Source organism: Dendropsophus ebraccatus, chromosome 6 (assembly GCF_027789765.1).
Source record: "Dendropsophus ebraccatus isolate aDenEbr1 chromosome 6, aDenEbr1.pat, whole genome shotgun sequence".
Classification (NCBI taxonomy): Eukaryota; Metazoa; Chordata; class Amphibia; order Anura; family Hylidae; genus Dendropsophus; species Dendropsophus ebraccatus.
The window spans coordinates 83,486,934-83,504,138 of NC_091459.1; the positions used below are offsets into that span (position 1 = coordinate 83,486,934).

The 17,205-nt window shown below is 41.0% G+C and overlaps 1 protein-coding gene and 1 non-coding gene across 3 annotated transcripts in view; both read left to right on the top strand.

The window, feature by feature from the left end:
* Window positions 1–14,154, top strand: part of KPNA4 (karyopherin subunit alpha 4) — a 35,203-nt gene extending 21,049 nt beyond the window's left edge. The window contains exons 3-17 of one of the 2 annotated variants that reach the window (XM_069975260.1): window positions 1,219–1,305; window positions 2,281–2,310; window positions 2,395–2,447; window positions 3,299–3,394; window positions 3,483–3,568; window positions 4,135–4,221; window positions 4,531–4,700; window positions 6,698–6,742; window positions 6,834–6,965; window positions 8,407–8,535; window positions 8,785–8,889; window positions 8,986–9,057; window positions 9,745–9,907; window positions 10,273–10,367; window positions 12,266–14,154. In XM_069975260.1, coding sequence (XP_069831361.1) covers window positions 1,219–1,305; window positions 2,281–2,310; window positions 2,395–2,447; window positions 3,299–3,394; window positions 3,483–3,568; window positions 4,135–4,221; window positions 4,531–4,700; window positions 6,698–6,742; window positions 6,834–6,965; window positions 8,407–8,535; window positions 8,785–8,889; window positions 8,986–9,057; window positions 9,745–9,907; window positions 10,273–10,367; window positions 12,266–12,364 — 1,449 coding nt within the window. In that variant the 3' untranslated portion in view covers window positions 12,365–14,154. Of the gene's footprint in view, window positions 1–1,218; window positions 1,309–2,280; window positions 2,311–2,394; window positions 2,448–3,298; window positions 3,395–3,482; window positions 3,569–4,134; window positions 4,222–4,530; window positions 4,701–6,697; window positions 6,743–6,833; window positions 6,966–8,406; window positions 8,536–8,784; window positions 8,890–8,985; window positions 9,058–9,744; window positions 9,908–10,272; window positions 10,368–12,265 lie in introns of both variants that reach the window. The other variant, XM_069975259.1, reaches the window with a different exon arrangement.
* LOC138796137 (small Cajal body-specific RNA 7) lies at window positions 6,273–6,608 on the top strand. The gene has a single exon (XR_011363745.1). It is a non-coding gene; the product is annotated as a small Cajal body-specific RNA 7 (non-coding RNA).
* Window positions 14,155–17,205: the final 3,051 nt, after the last annotated feature.

Genomic DNA, 17,205 nt, shown 5'->3' on the forward strand with positions numbered 1-17,205 from the left:
CAAAATATCATCTGCGTAAAGTGTCACCCTGTCTCCTCCACCCCTCGCCCCGAAACCTTCAATCAAAGGGTCCTGTCTAATTAGCTCCGCTAATGGCTCTAAACTCAGGGCGAAGAGTAGAGGAGAGAGGGGACACCCCTGCTTAGTACCCCTTTCCGCTAGAAACCCCTCAGAAATCCTATCATTCACTCTTACAAACATTTTGGGCGATTTATACATTTTGACCATTCCAATAAACCGGGGACCAGACCCAAATCTCTCCAAAACCTCCCATAAATAGTCCCACTTCACCCAATCAAACGCTTTTACCGCATCTAATGACAGGATGGAGTGGGACCCAGGGGACTCCACCATTTGGATGTTTTCATAAACTCTCCTTATATTGTATTTGGCCATACGCCCTGGAATAAAACCAGTCTGATCTTCGTGTATTAAATCAGGCATAACTTCCTTCAAACGATTTGCTAGAATTCTAGAGAAGATCTTGCACGTCAGTATTGATAAGACTTATTGGTCTATATGATTCTAACTCCGTCTTCACCTTCCCATCCTTCAGTATAAGTATCAGTTCAGCACAACTTTGTCAGGTGAGGGTTACCATAATTTATCCCTTGACCCCTTGTAGTCCAGCTGATCCGTGCCATGGAGCGCTGTCCCTTGTTTTTCTTTCATTACCTCTTAAAGGAAGTCAGTGACAGGATAAGCACCTGTCACTGACTGATCACTGATCGGGAGGCGGAGTCCTGATCACTTTGCACTCAGCATAGATCAGTTCAATGGGCAATCTGTGCAATGTTGTGCAACAGCATAGCATTAATCAGTATATGCAATCTAACGGTTGTATATTTAACTGTAAAATAGTGTTAAGTATAAAACAGGGTGGTTTTTTTTTTGTTTTTTTTATGTATCAGAAAGGAAATAATAAAGAGCAATCAAATTTTCTTTTACCTCAAAATGAAACCAATAAAAACTAGAGATTGTGGTGCCTAAAATGACACCCCAACCAGCCCTGTAAGTGGAAAAATTAAAGCATTATGGCTCTTAGAAGGCGGGGAGAAACATTGTTTCAATTTGACCCAGACATCCGTGCATCAATGGCCTTATGTTATGAAGGGGTTAATTGATCTATGATCCTACTTATATGCACCTAATTCCATCATCTAACAAAAATGTCTTTACAACCCTTATATCATGAAATTTATAATATTTTCATTATAGAATAAAAGAGATGAGCATCTGTTAAAAAGAAGAAATGTTCCCCATGATGATGTCTGTGAGGACTCTGATGTGGATGCAGATTTCAAGGTGGTGAGTTCAGTGGCAATGTATACTGTACTAGTGTACTCCTACTATTCCTGGCTGCAGTCAATGTTATGAATGTACTTAGAATGAAAGAGGTATTTGAGGTAAATGCCATGTTGCAATGAATTGGTTTTTATGTAATCTTTTGTAGCAGACCGTTTTTCAGCGTTAATGTGACTTCGGGTTACTTTTTAGGATAATCAGACGAGTGCACATAAAGAGCGGCACTGTTTTTTACCTTTCTATCACTATTATAAAGGCACCGCCGAATGTTTCTCTGTCCTCTATGGGGAGGGAGAAGCAGCAGCCAGACAGCTCTGGTGGTGGTTTATCTCTCCGAGAACAAAGGGATCAGGCAGTAATTTTCCCTTACACCCAAATCCTTATATCCACTGACTTCATCTGTTAGTGGAGTCTCAGGAGAACCCCATACACTTTATACATCTGTTGGCTGAGCTTGCCACTCACTTAAGTGTTTGGGGGATTTTTAGTGATCAACAGATGAGCAGTGGAGGGGAGAACAGTCTTTAGTATAGAAGTACATGAGGCTTTTTTGCTTAATAAGAGAAGTTACATTGTTTTGTATATTGTGCTAACTATTTCCTCAAGGTGTTTAGAAATGACAGCTACACCTTAGGCATATTATTCTTGGAGACCGCAGCCGTGTTAAAGATTACATTACTGCGGGCCTGAACTAGGATCCATAGCTATTCTCAGCACCACAAGCTTCCATTGTGCACAAATATCAAACTAATATAGGTGTAGCTTGTAAAGTTGTGGTGGTATCAAAATATGAAAAGACTTGGGTAGTTATAGGGGTTATTCCAAATTTCCAGTGTTTCTCAGGATTAGTGTCTGACTGCTAGGACCCCCATGATCACAAGAATTCAGCTTTTATGGAATTCCTCTTTAAAGGCAACAAAGATGGAGCAAGAAACATTACATTAATTATTTTTTCCTTTTTGTATCTTCCTATAGCAAAACACGTCTCTGGAAGCAATTGTGCAGGTAATGTAAAATGTATTAATAGTGTGCATACGATTAGACTGGACATTTTAGTTTGTGTTTGATAGTTTCACTCTTCTCTTTCAGAATGCATCCAGTGACCATCAAGGTATTCAGCTCAGTGCTGTCCAAGCTGCAAGGTAAGATTTATGTGAAGTTTTTCCTAAATGTCTTTTATCTAACATTTTTCAAGCCAAAGCCAGGAATAGATTTGAGAAAAGGAGAAATCTGTATTTTCTTTGACCTGTTCTGTTTATAGTCCATTCGTGGCTTTGGCTTCAAAAATCTGTCAGATAAATCTCTGTGTAAACGCACAATTAGACTACAACATGTTTCATCCCAAAGGGTGTTGTCAAGAGGTAAATCCTATCTGTTATCTCATGCCAATGCCTATTAGGGTGAAACATGTTGAGAGCACAGTACAAACAGTAGTGGTTTTGAAGAATGGTCAGATGAATTGCCGTAAACTTTGTCATGAAGATTAACATAAGGGGCTTGGCCCACTGTGATGGGGCTATTATTCCCCTTCTCTATTTACTGTGTCTGGCTTGTGCTTTTATGGAACCTTTCCACAGATTTATCATTCCATTTAAACACAAACTGGTGTAATTTGCCTGTAGCAACAATTGCTAATGGTACTGAGACTGATTTTATGTTTGGAATAAGATAGCATCATATTATGCATGTTTTCCCTTCTATAATAATTTCTAAGGCCTCTGGTTGAATTTTTAAACTTCACGTGTGCCACAAAAGTCCAGTATTTTATTGTCTCTCAGAAAGATGGGTAATTAACTTTTTAGTTAAATAGAAGCCTAGATTGTTAGTTCATCTATTCTGCCCTTCCAGTAATTACCTTATCTTAGGATATATATAGGTTTATCCCAGTAAAGGAATATTTTCTCACATCTCATTGTTTCTGATCTTCTTTAGTTGTGTATTGTGATTTTCATGTTTGATCTGCATTGTAACTAACTTCACCCTTTGTTATCAGGAAACTTCTGTCCAGTGATCGTAATCCACCTATTGATGATCTCATTAAATCAGGGATTTTGCCAATTTTGGTCCATTGTCTAGAAAGAGATGACAAGTAAGTTGTCTTTATTTTCCTTAAGTTCTAGAAAGAAAAAAACACCTATGTGAGGTATAGATAATTAATTTTTTTCCCTCTTCCCTAGTCCTTCCCTCCAGTTTGAAGCTGCGTGGGCTCTGACCAACATTGCTTCAGGAACATCTGAGCAAACACAAGCTGTAGTCCAATCCCGTGAGTACAGTTTGTAGTTTATGGGCTTTATGAATGTATTATCGGTATACACATAACTAGATAATTATCTGTAAGTCTTTCATCCTCCAGACTAACTTGTATCCACATATCAGATGTTACACGTTTCAGTTTTTCAGATTCTCTTTTCTTTGTGTTTGCAGCATGGAGGAGAGGGAGTCTTACACTGCAGATCAGAGTGTAGAAAATTGGGAGAGCATACATGTACGGCAGCACACATAGGCTGTAGGTGGGGGGACGTTCTTAAAGCCGTTTGCTGGGGAAAAACACATGGGCTGTGTAAAAGTGTAGAGCGCCCACAGCAACATCTTGGACTCCAGGACACAGACCTAACATAATATAACCTAATATAGCATATATTACTGGGAAGGACCCATATGAGAGAGGGATCTGAAGCAGGCTTCCAATTGCACACTAGGAAGTCTCAAAACAAATAAAGATTGCAGGCTTATAATTTGTAAACTGCAAAAACAAAAGGTGGTATTTTATAGCCCTTTTAAGTGATTTAAGTTGCCAGGTTAACCCTTGACATGTTTTTTTCTTTTTAGATGCTGTCCCACTTTTCTTAAGGTTGTTGCATTCTCCGCATCAGAATGTCTGTGAGCAGGCTGTGTGGGCACTGGGGAATATAATTGGTAAGTGTTCTCTCCAACAGAAACTGTTGATTGATGATAGTTCTTGTGGAACACCAACATATTGACCGTTCTGTGCAGTGTCTGTTCATTTGAAACATTCCTAATCTTCAGTGTGGTCTGATTCAGTTTCTTTATTGTGCTCTCACGTACAGTAATAGTACTTTCACATTGTGCCAATACTAATCTTTGTTTAGGAACTGGGTAACTGGTTTGGTTTGGTACTGTTTTTTTTTTTTTTTTTTTTTTATAAATAACTATGCTTTGGTCACAAGAAATAGTCCTCAAAATGTTCTCTGATTTTCTTATTAGGTGATGGGCCACAGTGCAGAGATTATGTTATCAGCCTTGGCGTGGTAAAGCCTCTGCTGTCATTCATCAACCCATCAATACCGATTACGTTTCTGAGAAATGTCACTTGGGTAATGGTAAACTTGTGTCGACATAAAGACCCACCACCACCTATGGAGACCATTCAGGAGGTAAGTGTGTTCTTCGTTTTTAAGAGATCAGAAAAATTGGCAGATATTTTAATTGCTGTTCTTGGATATGATGAAATAGAGAATTAGGGTATTGGTGTGAATGTTTTATTTATTTATTTATTGATATTAGATTTATTTATTTTTATAATATAGATTTATTTATTTTTATAATATATATTGATGTTCTGTAAGGGTAGATACACACGTAACGAGTTTGCAGCGAAATCTGCTGCAATATTCGGTACCATTATAGCCTATGGCCCTCCATTCTCACAACGGATTTTCATTTTGTAAGAATGTAGTCACAGCCATGTTTACTATTTAACTGCCTTGCTAGTAAAAACAAACAGCCCATGCTTACCTGCCTGCGTTCCTTCAGTCTCCGGAACCCTACTCGCTGGTGGCCTGCTTAGCCATCGCTGCGCTGTCTTGCCTCCCTCAGCCAGTGATTGTTTTGAGTGGGCCATCAGTGAGCCGGGATTCCTAGACTCCTGCAGGAGCTTAGCTCAGTGACTGCCTTCTCAGCTAATTGCTGTGCTGTCTCACCGCAGCCAGTGATTGGTTGAGTGGGACATCAGTAAGGCATAATTCGTAGACTCGAGCAGGAGCCCAGCTCAGTGACTGCCTGCTCAGCCATCGCTGTGCTGTCTCGCCTCCCTCAGCCAGTGTTTGGTTGAGTGGGCCATCAGTGAGCCAGGATTCTTAGACTGAAGCAGGAGCTTAGCTCAGTGGCTGCCTGCTCAGCTAATCGCTGTGCTGTCTCACCGCAGCCAGTGATTGGTTGAGTGGGCCATCCGTGAGCCAGGATTCTTAGACTGAAGCAGGAGCTTAGCTTAGCTCAGTGGCTGCCTGCTCAGCTAATCGCTGTGCTGTCTCACCGCAGCCAGTGATTGGTTGAGTGGGACATCAGTAAGCCAGGATTCTTAGACCTGAAGCAAAAGCTTAGCTCAGTGACTGCCTGCTCAGCTAATCGCTGTGCTGTCTCGCCGCAGCCAGTGATTGGTTGAGTGGGACATCAGTAAGCCATAATTTGTATACTCGAGCAAGAGCCCAGCTCAGTGACTGCCTGCTTAGCCATCGCTGTGCTGTCTCGCCTCCCTCAGCCAGTGTTTGGTTGAGTGGGCCATCAGTGAGCCAGGATTCTTAGACTGAAGCAGGAGCTTAGCTCAGTGACTGCCTGCTCAGCTAATCGCTGTGCTGTCTCACCGCAGCCAGTGACTGGTTGAGTGGGACATCAGTAAGCCATAATTTGTATACTCGAGCAAGAGCCCAGCTCAGTGACTGCCTGCTCAGCCATCGCTGTGCTGTCTCGCCTCCCTCAGCCAGTGTTTGGTTGAGTGGGCCATCAGTGAGCCAGGATTCTTAGACTGAAGCAGGAGCTTAGCTTAAGGCTCAGTGACTGCCTGCTCAGCTAATCGCTGTGCTGTCTCGCCGCAGCCAGTGATTCGCTGAGTGGACTGTCAATGAGCTGAGACCCAGACACTTAAGAGGGAGCACGGGTAGGTAAGGAAGGGCTGTTTATTTTACCGTCACTGAAGCGAAGTAGTTAATGCATGGCTGTCACTACATTCTCGGAGTGGCTGTTAGTTTAGAGGCTATAATGGTACTGAGTATCGCAGTGGATTTCACTATGAAACTCAGTATAAAATCCGCTGCAACCTTGTTACATGGGAATTGACCCTTGTGTAGAAGTCTGTATGTGTGTGTGTGTTTGGTTTGGTTATTACAAGGGGTCTCTGAAATTACAGAGTATTGTAGATTTCGGAGTGCATCTGAGGAATGTTGTAAAAAGAAGGGGCTTTACCGCAACAATTCCTGTGATTACAGCTCCACATGAGATCTCCTAAATAACCTGCATACCCTTATCTCTGACAGGTTTGCGTAATTCAGACCTGTGATCTGATCCGGACAGCATTAGAATACCTTTCATAGTCATTAAGGAGTATTTTTTTTTTTCTCTGTGTAACACATACATACTCGTTTTCCTTTTTTTTCAGATTCTACCAGCACTTTGTGTTCTCATTCACCACACAGATGTAAATGTAAGTTTCTCATATGTCTTCTGTATAATTAAGAACACAATGTCCCAAAAAAAAAAAAAAAAAAAATCAATTGGCTGTTTGTTACCTCTAGATTTTGGTGGACACAGTGTGGGCGCTTTCCTATTTAACAGACGCTGGCAATGAGCAGATACAGATGGTAATAGACTCTGGAATTGTGACAAACTTGGTTCCTCTTCTAAGCAACCCAGAAGTAAAAGTGCAGGTAAGTCTCAGGCTGTGTTTACACACAGATTTTATATTGACAGATTTTTGAAGTCAAAGCAAGCAACAGACTATAAACTGAGAACAGGTCATAAAGGAAAGTCTGATATTTCTCCTCTTTTCAGATCCTGACCCTTAAAGGGGTAGTCCGGCGGTAAACAATTCACAGAATAACACACATTACAAAGTTATACAACTTCCCCGTGTCCCACCACCTCCACCCGTGTACCCGGAAGTGTGGTGCGCTATACATACCTGTCACGTGCCGACTCGTCTCCGATCTTCAGTCTGCGATGTCATCTTCGGACGGCCCGGCCTAATCCCTCCGAGCGTCCTGAGTGCCGGACGCCCTCTGCCGCGTCATCAGCTGCGATTGGCTGAGCACAGTTTTGCAGATAGCAGCGGTCCTCACCCGCTATGGGGCAAGCTCAGCTTGTGAGCCCACTCCATAGCCCAGGACCACGGCAGGGCGTACATATACGTCCTCCTGCCTTAAAGCCCAGGCTGCGGGGGCGTAAATGTACGCCCATGGTCCTTAAGGGGTTAATTATCCCTTCCGATTAAGGCCATAAAAAACTAACCAAAATGACTTTTCTGTTAATCCCACCCCCTAAAAAATATAGAAAAACTATCAAGTCACATGTACCGCTAAAAACATCAGCTTCTGCCGCAAAAAAAAAGCCCTCACGTAACTCCATTGGCGAAAAATATGAAAATATTACTGCTCTTACAATATGCAAGACAAAAACAGTATGTATAGTATAAATGCCATAAACTATAACAAAAGCCATATAATATGGATATCACTGTAATCGTACTGAACTGACTAATAATGATAACATAGCTTAAAAAACCTAAATTAAAAAAAGGCCCCAAACATCACCAGGTCTGTGTCATGTCTGCGGCCTGTGGTTGAGTCAGGTGACTCACTGCGGCCACATAATGGGGGATTTCTAGAAACATTGGAATAAGCGGAATAAATATTTAATGGCCATTTCTCAGTTAGTATTTGCTGTGTTAAGAGAAAAAAAAAAGGATTAAAATAGAATATCTGCCAAAAAATGAATTTTAAATTTTCCCTCCAACTTAAATTTCTACGAAACACCTATAGGGTTAATAAACTTATGAAATGTTACTTTGAATACTTTGAGGGGTGCAGTATTACAGTGGGGGTAACTAACATACAGGCCCCACAAATCCACTTCAGAACTGAACTGGTCCCTAATAAAATCTGATTCTTTTTTTTTTTTTTTTTTGCTCAAGAATGCAGGGACGCATAGAAAAATGAATAACTCTTCCAACATGAGGATGTCAACACAGAACTGTTGGGGGGATATCAGCAGGCTCATTTACACAAACCTACTGATAGTTGCCCTTTTTAAAATTTCAACATATGCTTCAGATTACACAAACATTATTATTATTATTTTTTTTAATCTTAGACTGCTGCCTTGAGAGCTGTAGGTAATATTGTCACTGGAACGGATGAGCAGACACAGGTTGTGTTGAACTGTGATGCACTGTCACACTTTCCAGCATTGCTTACCCATGTCAAGGAAAAGATTAATAAGGTATGAAATCACTGCTTACTGTATATTCAACTTGCTGTCTTGAGTGTTTTGTAAATGTTATGAATGATGCGAAAGGGGAACATTTTCTGGGATAAAACTTTTATTATATTCATTACAAGCCAGCCAGTAATAGAGATTCAAACTGAGAACAAGAGTGGCGCTGTTTAAAAACAAAAAACAGCTCTGTTTAAGCTTTATGTATTGATATCTGGTGAGTAGTGAACTATTAAATCTGTTTAATTCTTCTAGGAGGCAGTTTGGTTTTTGTCCAACATCACAGCGGGCAACCAGCAACAAGTACAAGCAGTTATTGACGCTAACCTTGTACCAATGATTATCCACCTCTTGGATAAGGTAAAGCTAAATGTACACTGTAGTTACGGAGCAGAATTGATCTCGAGGTTTTCACGGTCATCATCTAATAGATTTTGTGTGTTCCTTTCTAAATAGGGAGATTTTGGGACACAGAAGGAGGCAGCATGGGCTATAAGCAACTTAACAATTAGTGGACGAAAAGACCAGGTGAGGACTGTCAGTATGGAAATCTTGGGGTGCCCTCACACAGATTTATCTGACAGATCTTTGAAGCCAAAGCCATTAACAGACTATAAACAGAAAACCGGTCATAAAGGAAAGACAGATGCCTCCTCTTCTCAAATCCATTCCTGGCTTTGGCCTTAAAAATCTGTCAGAGCACCTGTGTAAAAGCACCTTTTTATGTGTGATGTATCTTATGACTTGTGACTTATGTCATGTAATGCAGATTTTCTGTGTTTTAATGTTTATCTGGGAACTGTGTGAAACTACTGGTCTTGATCTCAGCTAGTAGTCAGTATTGTGTATAGATTTGGCTAAATGAGATTAACATTAAATAATGGTCCGATGATAGACACAGCTGAGGCCCGGCCGAGCGAGATCAACACTGCAAACGAGCGCTCATCTCGCTGGCCAGAACACTTGTGGTGCTATATCAAGCCATGTAAAAGGGCCCTTAGCTTAATAGGCAGTTAACAGCAGATTGTAGGGGAATGAGAAGCCTAGTGAGCAGCACTGTAAGGTAAGGAGTCATCTTCGATAAAGTACTTTTACAAAAATGTAAGCAATCACATAGGCTATTAGATGGAGGAAAATTGTTTGACACAACAGTAACTATTTACCCTATGAAATCTTGCCATGTCTAAATGGTTGCCTTTTCCCCTTCTTCTCCAGGTTGCTTATCTTATCCAACAAAATGTAATTCCACCATTTTGCAACTTGTTGACTGTAAAAGATGCCCAGGTGATACAAGTAGTGTTGGATGGATTGAGCAACATATTAAAAATGGCTGATGACGAGGCTGAAACCATAGCCAATCTTATTGAAGAATGTGGAGGTATGTAACTACAGCTAGCATATGTAAAGCTTCTGTATGAGACACTATTTTATACCTGTCATTATGAATGTGTCTCTGGTGTTCAGGAACTGATATTGAACTTTACTAGTAATGCAGTGTATTATATTAGTGATCAGAAGACTGCATGTCAAATTCTATGGGCACAGTTGAGCCCATGCCACCAACATTGGGTGTCTGCTGTAATTACAATTGACATCCTGATGCAGTCGCTGATATCGACGATAACTTAGAAGTGTGCTAATGTTTAAAAAAAAAAAAAAAAAAAAAAAAAATTATATATTTTTATTTTTAAGTTTTAACCAGTAAAATAGTCTACTTACAAAACAATGTATCTGCCTTTACAGGACTGGAAAAGATTGAACAGCTACAGAGTCATGAAAATGAAGATATCTACAAACTGGCGTTTGAAATAATTGACCAGTTTTTCTCCTCAGATGATGTAAGTAGCTATAGTGATTGTAGTGCAGCGATTACATTGGCGCTCAATGCTATAAATTCTCTAGCCTCTGTGATGGTGTCCAAACTCTAAGACCTCTTTCACAAGTTTAGTGATCCCATAGACTTCTACTGGTAATCCATACCGCGGTCACAGTCCATGTTCTGTTTTTTTTTTTGTTTTTTTTACGGAACAGGTTACAGATCTAAATTAAAATGGAGTGTGTGATTAGCCCAATATAAATGAATGTGGTCTAAACTATACCATGATTACAGATCCGCAATTACGGACAACTTTACAGGACGTGTAGATAAGGCCTAAGACTGTTCTCAATGCTTTTAGAAGAGGCATTCCCAAAGCAGTTTTGTACAGCACAGACCAGATGACCTTGGCATGCTTGAGGTTCATTCGTCTCTAATTCACATGTGTGTGTGTGTGTGTATATATATATTTATTACACACACATACACACAAAATGAGTTTAAAGGGGTACTCCGGGCAAAATGTGTTTTCAAATATGTTATTACAGAAAGTTATACAAATCCCTAATATACACTAATTATGGGAAATGCACATATAGTGCTATTTCCCTCACTTTAGTAGGTCAGGCAGGCTCACTTCCTCAAAAAAAAAAACGTGACATCACGTCTCAGATGTATGCAGCAGCAGAGGGTGCATGTAAAAGTATAGAAAGGGAATAGACGTCTATTCTCCATCCATCCCTCCCTGGGCTGATAATGTCCCACCCCCCTGCCCGGTCTTATACTTGCTGCAGTGGCTCACACCAACTAGCTGCCCCCTCTGAGCCCATCTCTCCCTTGGCCGGTCCCCTGCAGGAGCACTCACCCGCACTTTACCCCCAACTTGCCGCCCCTCATCTGAGTACTGTGCCCGGTCCTTTGCACGAGCGCTCACCCTCTGCCCTTCTAGGTGAGCGCTCATGCACCTTCTCCTCAGAGTGTGCTCCCCTCCATCACAGCCGCCGCCTGGCCCTGTGCAGAGCGCTCACCCGCCGCTGCCCTGGCGGGGTGAGCGCTTGTGCACCTCTTCCCAAGCAGCTGCACCTTCTCCCAAGCAGGGTGCTTCACCGTGCACCGAACCGGGTAGCCGTGTGAGCGCTGAGACTGGCTCAGATTGCTTCATCTCTGCGCTCACCCGGCCGCCCGGTTCCATGCACAGTGAAGAACCCTGCTTGGGAGAAGGTGCAGCTACTTGGGAAGAGGTGCATAAGCGCTCACCCCGCTGGGACGGGCCGGCGGGTGAGTGCTCTGCACGGGGCCAGGCAGCGGCCTGTGATGGAGGGGAGCAGACTCTGAGGAGGAGGTGCATGAGCGCTCACCCCGAAGGGCAGTGGGTGAGCGCTCATGCAAAGGACCGGGCACAGTGCTCAGATGAGGGGCAGCAAGTTGGGGGGGTAGGTGCAGGAGCTCTCACCACGCCGGAACGGGGCGGTGGGTGAGTGCTCCTGCAGGGGACCAGCCAGGGGAGAGATGGGCTCAGAGGGGGCAGCTAGTTGGGGTGAGCCACTGCGGCAAGTATAAGAGGACCGGACAGGGGGGGGGGGAGGGGGACATTACCAGCCGAGGGAGGGATGGAAAATAGACATCTATTCCCTTTCTATACTTCTACATGTGCCCCCTGCTGGTGTATACATTTGAGACGTGACGTCACATTTTTTTTTGAGGAAGTGAGCCCGCCTGACCTACTAAAGTGAGGGAATCAGCAGAATATGTGCATTTCCCATAATTAGTGTATATTAGGGATTTGTATAACTTTCGTTATGTAATAACATATTTAAAAACACATTTTGCCCGGAGTACCCCTTTAAAAAATAGGAATGCTTCCTTTTAGGAACTTCAGATGTTAACAGTGCAATCATGTTTTTGTATCATTTTCCATAGATTGATGAAGATTCTAGCCTTGTTCCTGAGACAATACAAGGTGGAACATTCAACTTCAATTCAGCTGCCAATGTACCAGCAGAAGGGTTCCAGTTTTAGGAAGAATGGTTGGAAGTTAGGTACAGTGCAGCACTGAAAACTGGTTTGATCCATCAAGCTTGGCTCATGGGATCTGCTGCTGCATTAAATCGGAGACAGAAATGTGCGGACTTCATTTGGATGACAGTAAAGACCAAATGATGTCAAGATGGCGAGTGGGTGCGAGTGAGAATGAGTGGCAAATGTAATGATAACTTCACACCGAATGCTTATATAGGTTGTGCAGAGGAAAAGGGCTACAGGTCAAAGATCTTCAGTGCCTGAGAGGGATCATTGATCTAACCGAGCAAATGAGGAAATGTGGTACTGTCATCATCAAGCCTTGTAAGCATAAAAGAAAAACATATGGGTAGGATGCCCACACAAGTCCAAGGAGAATAAGCCCAGGCCTTGCTAAGAAGCTCCGTATGAATGGACAGCATTGAATGAATGTCTGGACACAGTGTTGTGGTGCCAGGCTCATTTTACAAATGTGAGGCAATTCACTCATGAAGCAGACTCCCAGTCAAGGAGTGGCGTGTGTACGAGAGTATGGGTGTGGTGCTGTATGTGAACGCATGCAAGCTTGAATCGCCTTCAGGGGGTTGATCCTAAACCTAGAAAACAATAAGTTCATAAGTGTTACCTTACACTGGACATGAAAACAAAGACCGCTATAGCAGCAGATTTTGGTTTACTCCTGCAGCCTGTGTGCTTTATTATTTTTTTTTTATTATTTTTTTTTTTTTTTAGTTTCCAACTTGTATGGCTTGTATATTTTAAGTTGCTTAGAAAATAAGGATATTGAAGAAGGCAACCCTGTGCATCTGCACCAGATAAATGTTTGATGTTATGCAAACTGTTCCATATCATCAAAGCTGATTTTGTGTACAAAAAGGATCTGCATGAAAAGTAGACTTGTCCCTTTGTTTTCTGTTTCTCCCCAGTCCATGAGATGCCATACAGAAAAAGATGGTTACACGCAATCCTTTCATTTTCATGAATATATTTGCATGTGGCAAAGAACAGCATAGTTTTATTTTTTAGATACATTTTGTTCTGTACAGATGTTTTCTGTTGTGGTAGACACTGTGCCGTGTTAAATCCTATTAGTTATCAAACATTTGTTTTCTATGAAAATGATATGGACACTTCTAAAATGATATTTGGTGCATTTGTACTGCTACATTCACATTATTGGGAGGTGTAAGTAGATGTAAAAAATTAATTCATGGTTTCAACACCTGTACTATGCCTAAGCCCTTATATTGTTTTAGAATCTTTTTATCTATAGATGTAGGCAGCCATGAACAATCTCTATTTTGAGCCACTTTAGGGAGATAACTTTGTATTTTTTAAGACTTGCATTGTCTCTATGCAAGTGACTTTTAATTGGAAGACTGCCTCAATGTGAGGTGACGCACACATGAAATTACAAAGCAACAGGGATTTCTAGAAGTACCAGAACTCTTTATAAGGTGGCTCATTGTAGGAAATGCTGTGCCTTCCCTCTGAGCACAAGTGTTGCATGAACAACAAGTTACTGTAAGACATAAATCTATAGCCACCCTTAGCATCAATATCTAATTTTGTGTTAAAGATAACTGGTAAAACACTGTAGAATGGATACAGATTATTTTGTGAATCTTACTTTGTTGGATTAGAGTATTTTTGCAGCATTCCTTGTCATCTGAAACATGGTTACAGTTTAAATCTAGAAACAGAATATAGCTAGCTTGTAAACTTATTAATGTAGAAGACAAGCTAGGCTGTCGTGGGAAATAAAGAGTAATCCTTAAGACACAATTCAATTGCTTTTTGTCTTTGTATTTTCTTTCTTCCCCCCCCCCCCCCCCCCCCCCCCCCTCTTATGCTGAGTTTAGAAAAATAAAGTATAGTCTACTTCATGATGGAAGTGCTGGGGTCTGCCTGTAAAATAAAATGTGTGCCATGTATTATGCAGCTTCTTCACTACTAGTCTAACTAGTGGATTTTCTCAGATACAACCGTAAGACTTTATAATTTTCCATATACCATGATGTGAGAATATATCTGCTCCTTAAGATCATGAAGGAAGTGTAGAGCATTTCATGCCAAATAAATCTATAGAAATGCTAACCCCAATTTTACAGAAGTTGTAGGATTACATACATGGATCCCCATCTATATATCAAACATTGAACAGCCGTTACATTCATTAAAGTCTGTGGCCTTGGTATGAAATTTAGTTGGATATAAAGTTGTAGACCTTCGATAAATTTATAATTACTGGTCACTGCAACTTGATGTCACCCAACTACCTGTTTCCCTTCCTAGCTAATTTTGCTGTATATCAGCAGCTTCAGATGGCAAATCCATAAGAATGTATATTGGTAAAACAAATGTAATAGACTATATGACATACCTGGATAAAATCTGTCATGGCTTTCTCTTATAACTGACCTATGACATCTATGCCAAATACTTTCAGAACCTAGTCTCGGTGGTCCCCTTGACTGACTTTGGGTTACTTTTTGGTTCTGAAATATTTCATGGCACCTACAGTGTTAACTGAATGTCTGTCTTTGTCAAGTTCATTCTGTTAAATTGATGGCTAGCAATGAGAAATTTGCTGTGGCGCTGGATATGTTCATTTTATTGTACTTTTAACATGCATGTAAAGATGCTGTATTAAAACTTTGAGAACCCCTTTATCAGTATACATGACATAAAATGTTAGTATTCCAACTTGGCTATGCACTTCCGTATAACTTGATATTTTCAATACCTCTTATGAGACCATTTTTTTATTTTTTGTTTTCCAGGTAACTACCCAGTAATATCAAGCAAAATGCTTTTTTTTTTTTTTTTTTAAGGTGTGAGCAGCAACATATGTAGTTGGCTGTTGATATTTGCTTTCCTTGAAATACTAGGTATTTGTAGACATTTATAGACTTTATCTCCATTGCTGTTATAGAAATGGTCTGCTTGTAAATGATTCCAGACTGATGTGTGCATATCTAGCTTGCAGATGTTATAACCCAATATGTTCACATATCTTGCACCACCACATTTTGTGTGACCAGACCTTAACACATGGCGATTGTCTCCACGCTATCTGTTGTGTTGCACTCCTAGTTCTTAATATACTGAAGATGATTACTTTAATGTAAGTAAATGGTAAACCTTTTATTGGTGGTTTGAACAGATTGGAATAGTCAAGGAGTCATATCTGTGGATGCTGCTATGTAGCCCATGAAGATACAGACATGCCTACATAGGGTGAAACCAAGGAGAAACAAGTTGTCTACCATGTAAAGGCCTTAGCAGCTCACATGGTAAAGTCACACAGCAGACATGTTGCGGATTAGATCTTGTTAACAGATTTGTAGTTTTAAATCTGAACATTCCTGCGCCATATATTCTGTGTGTGAACATGCCCTAATAGAGCTCCATTAAAATAGTTGGGGGAATGGCTCCTTGTAGTGAAGGGCTGTTTAAACAGCTACAGCTTTTATTCCACTATTTCTTAGCTGATTTCGCGTAAGTAATTTCTAAAATTTCTGTTCTAGTTTAAATGGGTTGGTCAATTTAGAAATGAATTTAAACATGGTATTGCTGGTAAGATGCTATTTACACATACATTGGTGTTAGTTCTGTGCATATACATTGTGTGTAATATACATTATAATGTAGCTCCCTTGACCAGTGTTTCTGGCTGGAGGGCTCCTCTGTCTATAAGTTGAGTACAGGTGAGATCAGTACAGGTCACTATGCCTCCTGTATAGTGCTACACTGAATCCAGGAAATAGACACGGTGGAGCAGGGAGAAGGACTTGTACTGGTCACATACTCCTTTATTGGAGGCTACATTATGGATAGAGATTTCCAGCTGGGTATGGGGACAGCACTTCATTATTAAGCAGAACTGTGTAGAACTAACAGCACTGTATTTGTCATTGGCATGTTGTCAGAAATATGATTATTAAAAACAACTGTTAAGTGACTAACCCCTTTAAGGTAGTGTCTCCTATATTTTCATGACTGTGAATATGTAAATAAATGTCATTTGTCTTAAGTATGATTATGCTAGGGAAGGTGGGCAAGACTTTCTTTTAAATGGGTTGCATAAAATGCCATTTATTTAGGTGCAGTGAGCTGTCAAATCAATTTAATTCATGAAAACCACAGCTTTCCTATTGGTGGTAACAAAAGTAGAGGCCGTTCCACAGTTAGATATGTAACTTTATGACTAAAGCCTTGCCTTATTGTTTGTCTCTAGGTGCTCCTGCTGGATAAGAGGAGAAAGGCTGTTCTTTCACAATAGGAACTGGATAGCAGCTATTAGAAGCTGACATTACCATGGGGATTTTTTTCCCCATGAGGAAGGGGGCTAAAGGGGTAGTGCGGCGCTAAAAAATTATTTACAGAATAAGGGTACAAACCCACTTGACGTATTTGCTGCGTGAATCAGTTTTAAAAATAAGCAGGCAAAACGCAGGTTGGCTTTATACAATTGTTCTGTGTTAAAATACGCAATTGCGTATTTTTGAAGCATTAAGCTACATGCGTTTTGCGCACAGGTTGTTAACAACTGATGCTTTGCTAACAACAAGCTTCATGCTTCAAAAATACGCAATTGCGTATTTTAACGCAGAACAATTGTATAAAGCCAACCTGCGTTTTGCCTGCTTATTTTTAAGACTGATTCACGCAGCAAATACGTCAAGTGGGTTTGTACCCTTATTCTGTAAATAATTTTTTAGCGCCGCACTACCCCTTTAGCCCCCTTCCTCATGGGGAAAAAAATCGCAGCTGATGACGCGGCCGCGTAATGTATAATGCACCACACACTTCCGGGTACACGGGTGGGGTGGTGGGAC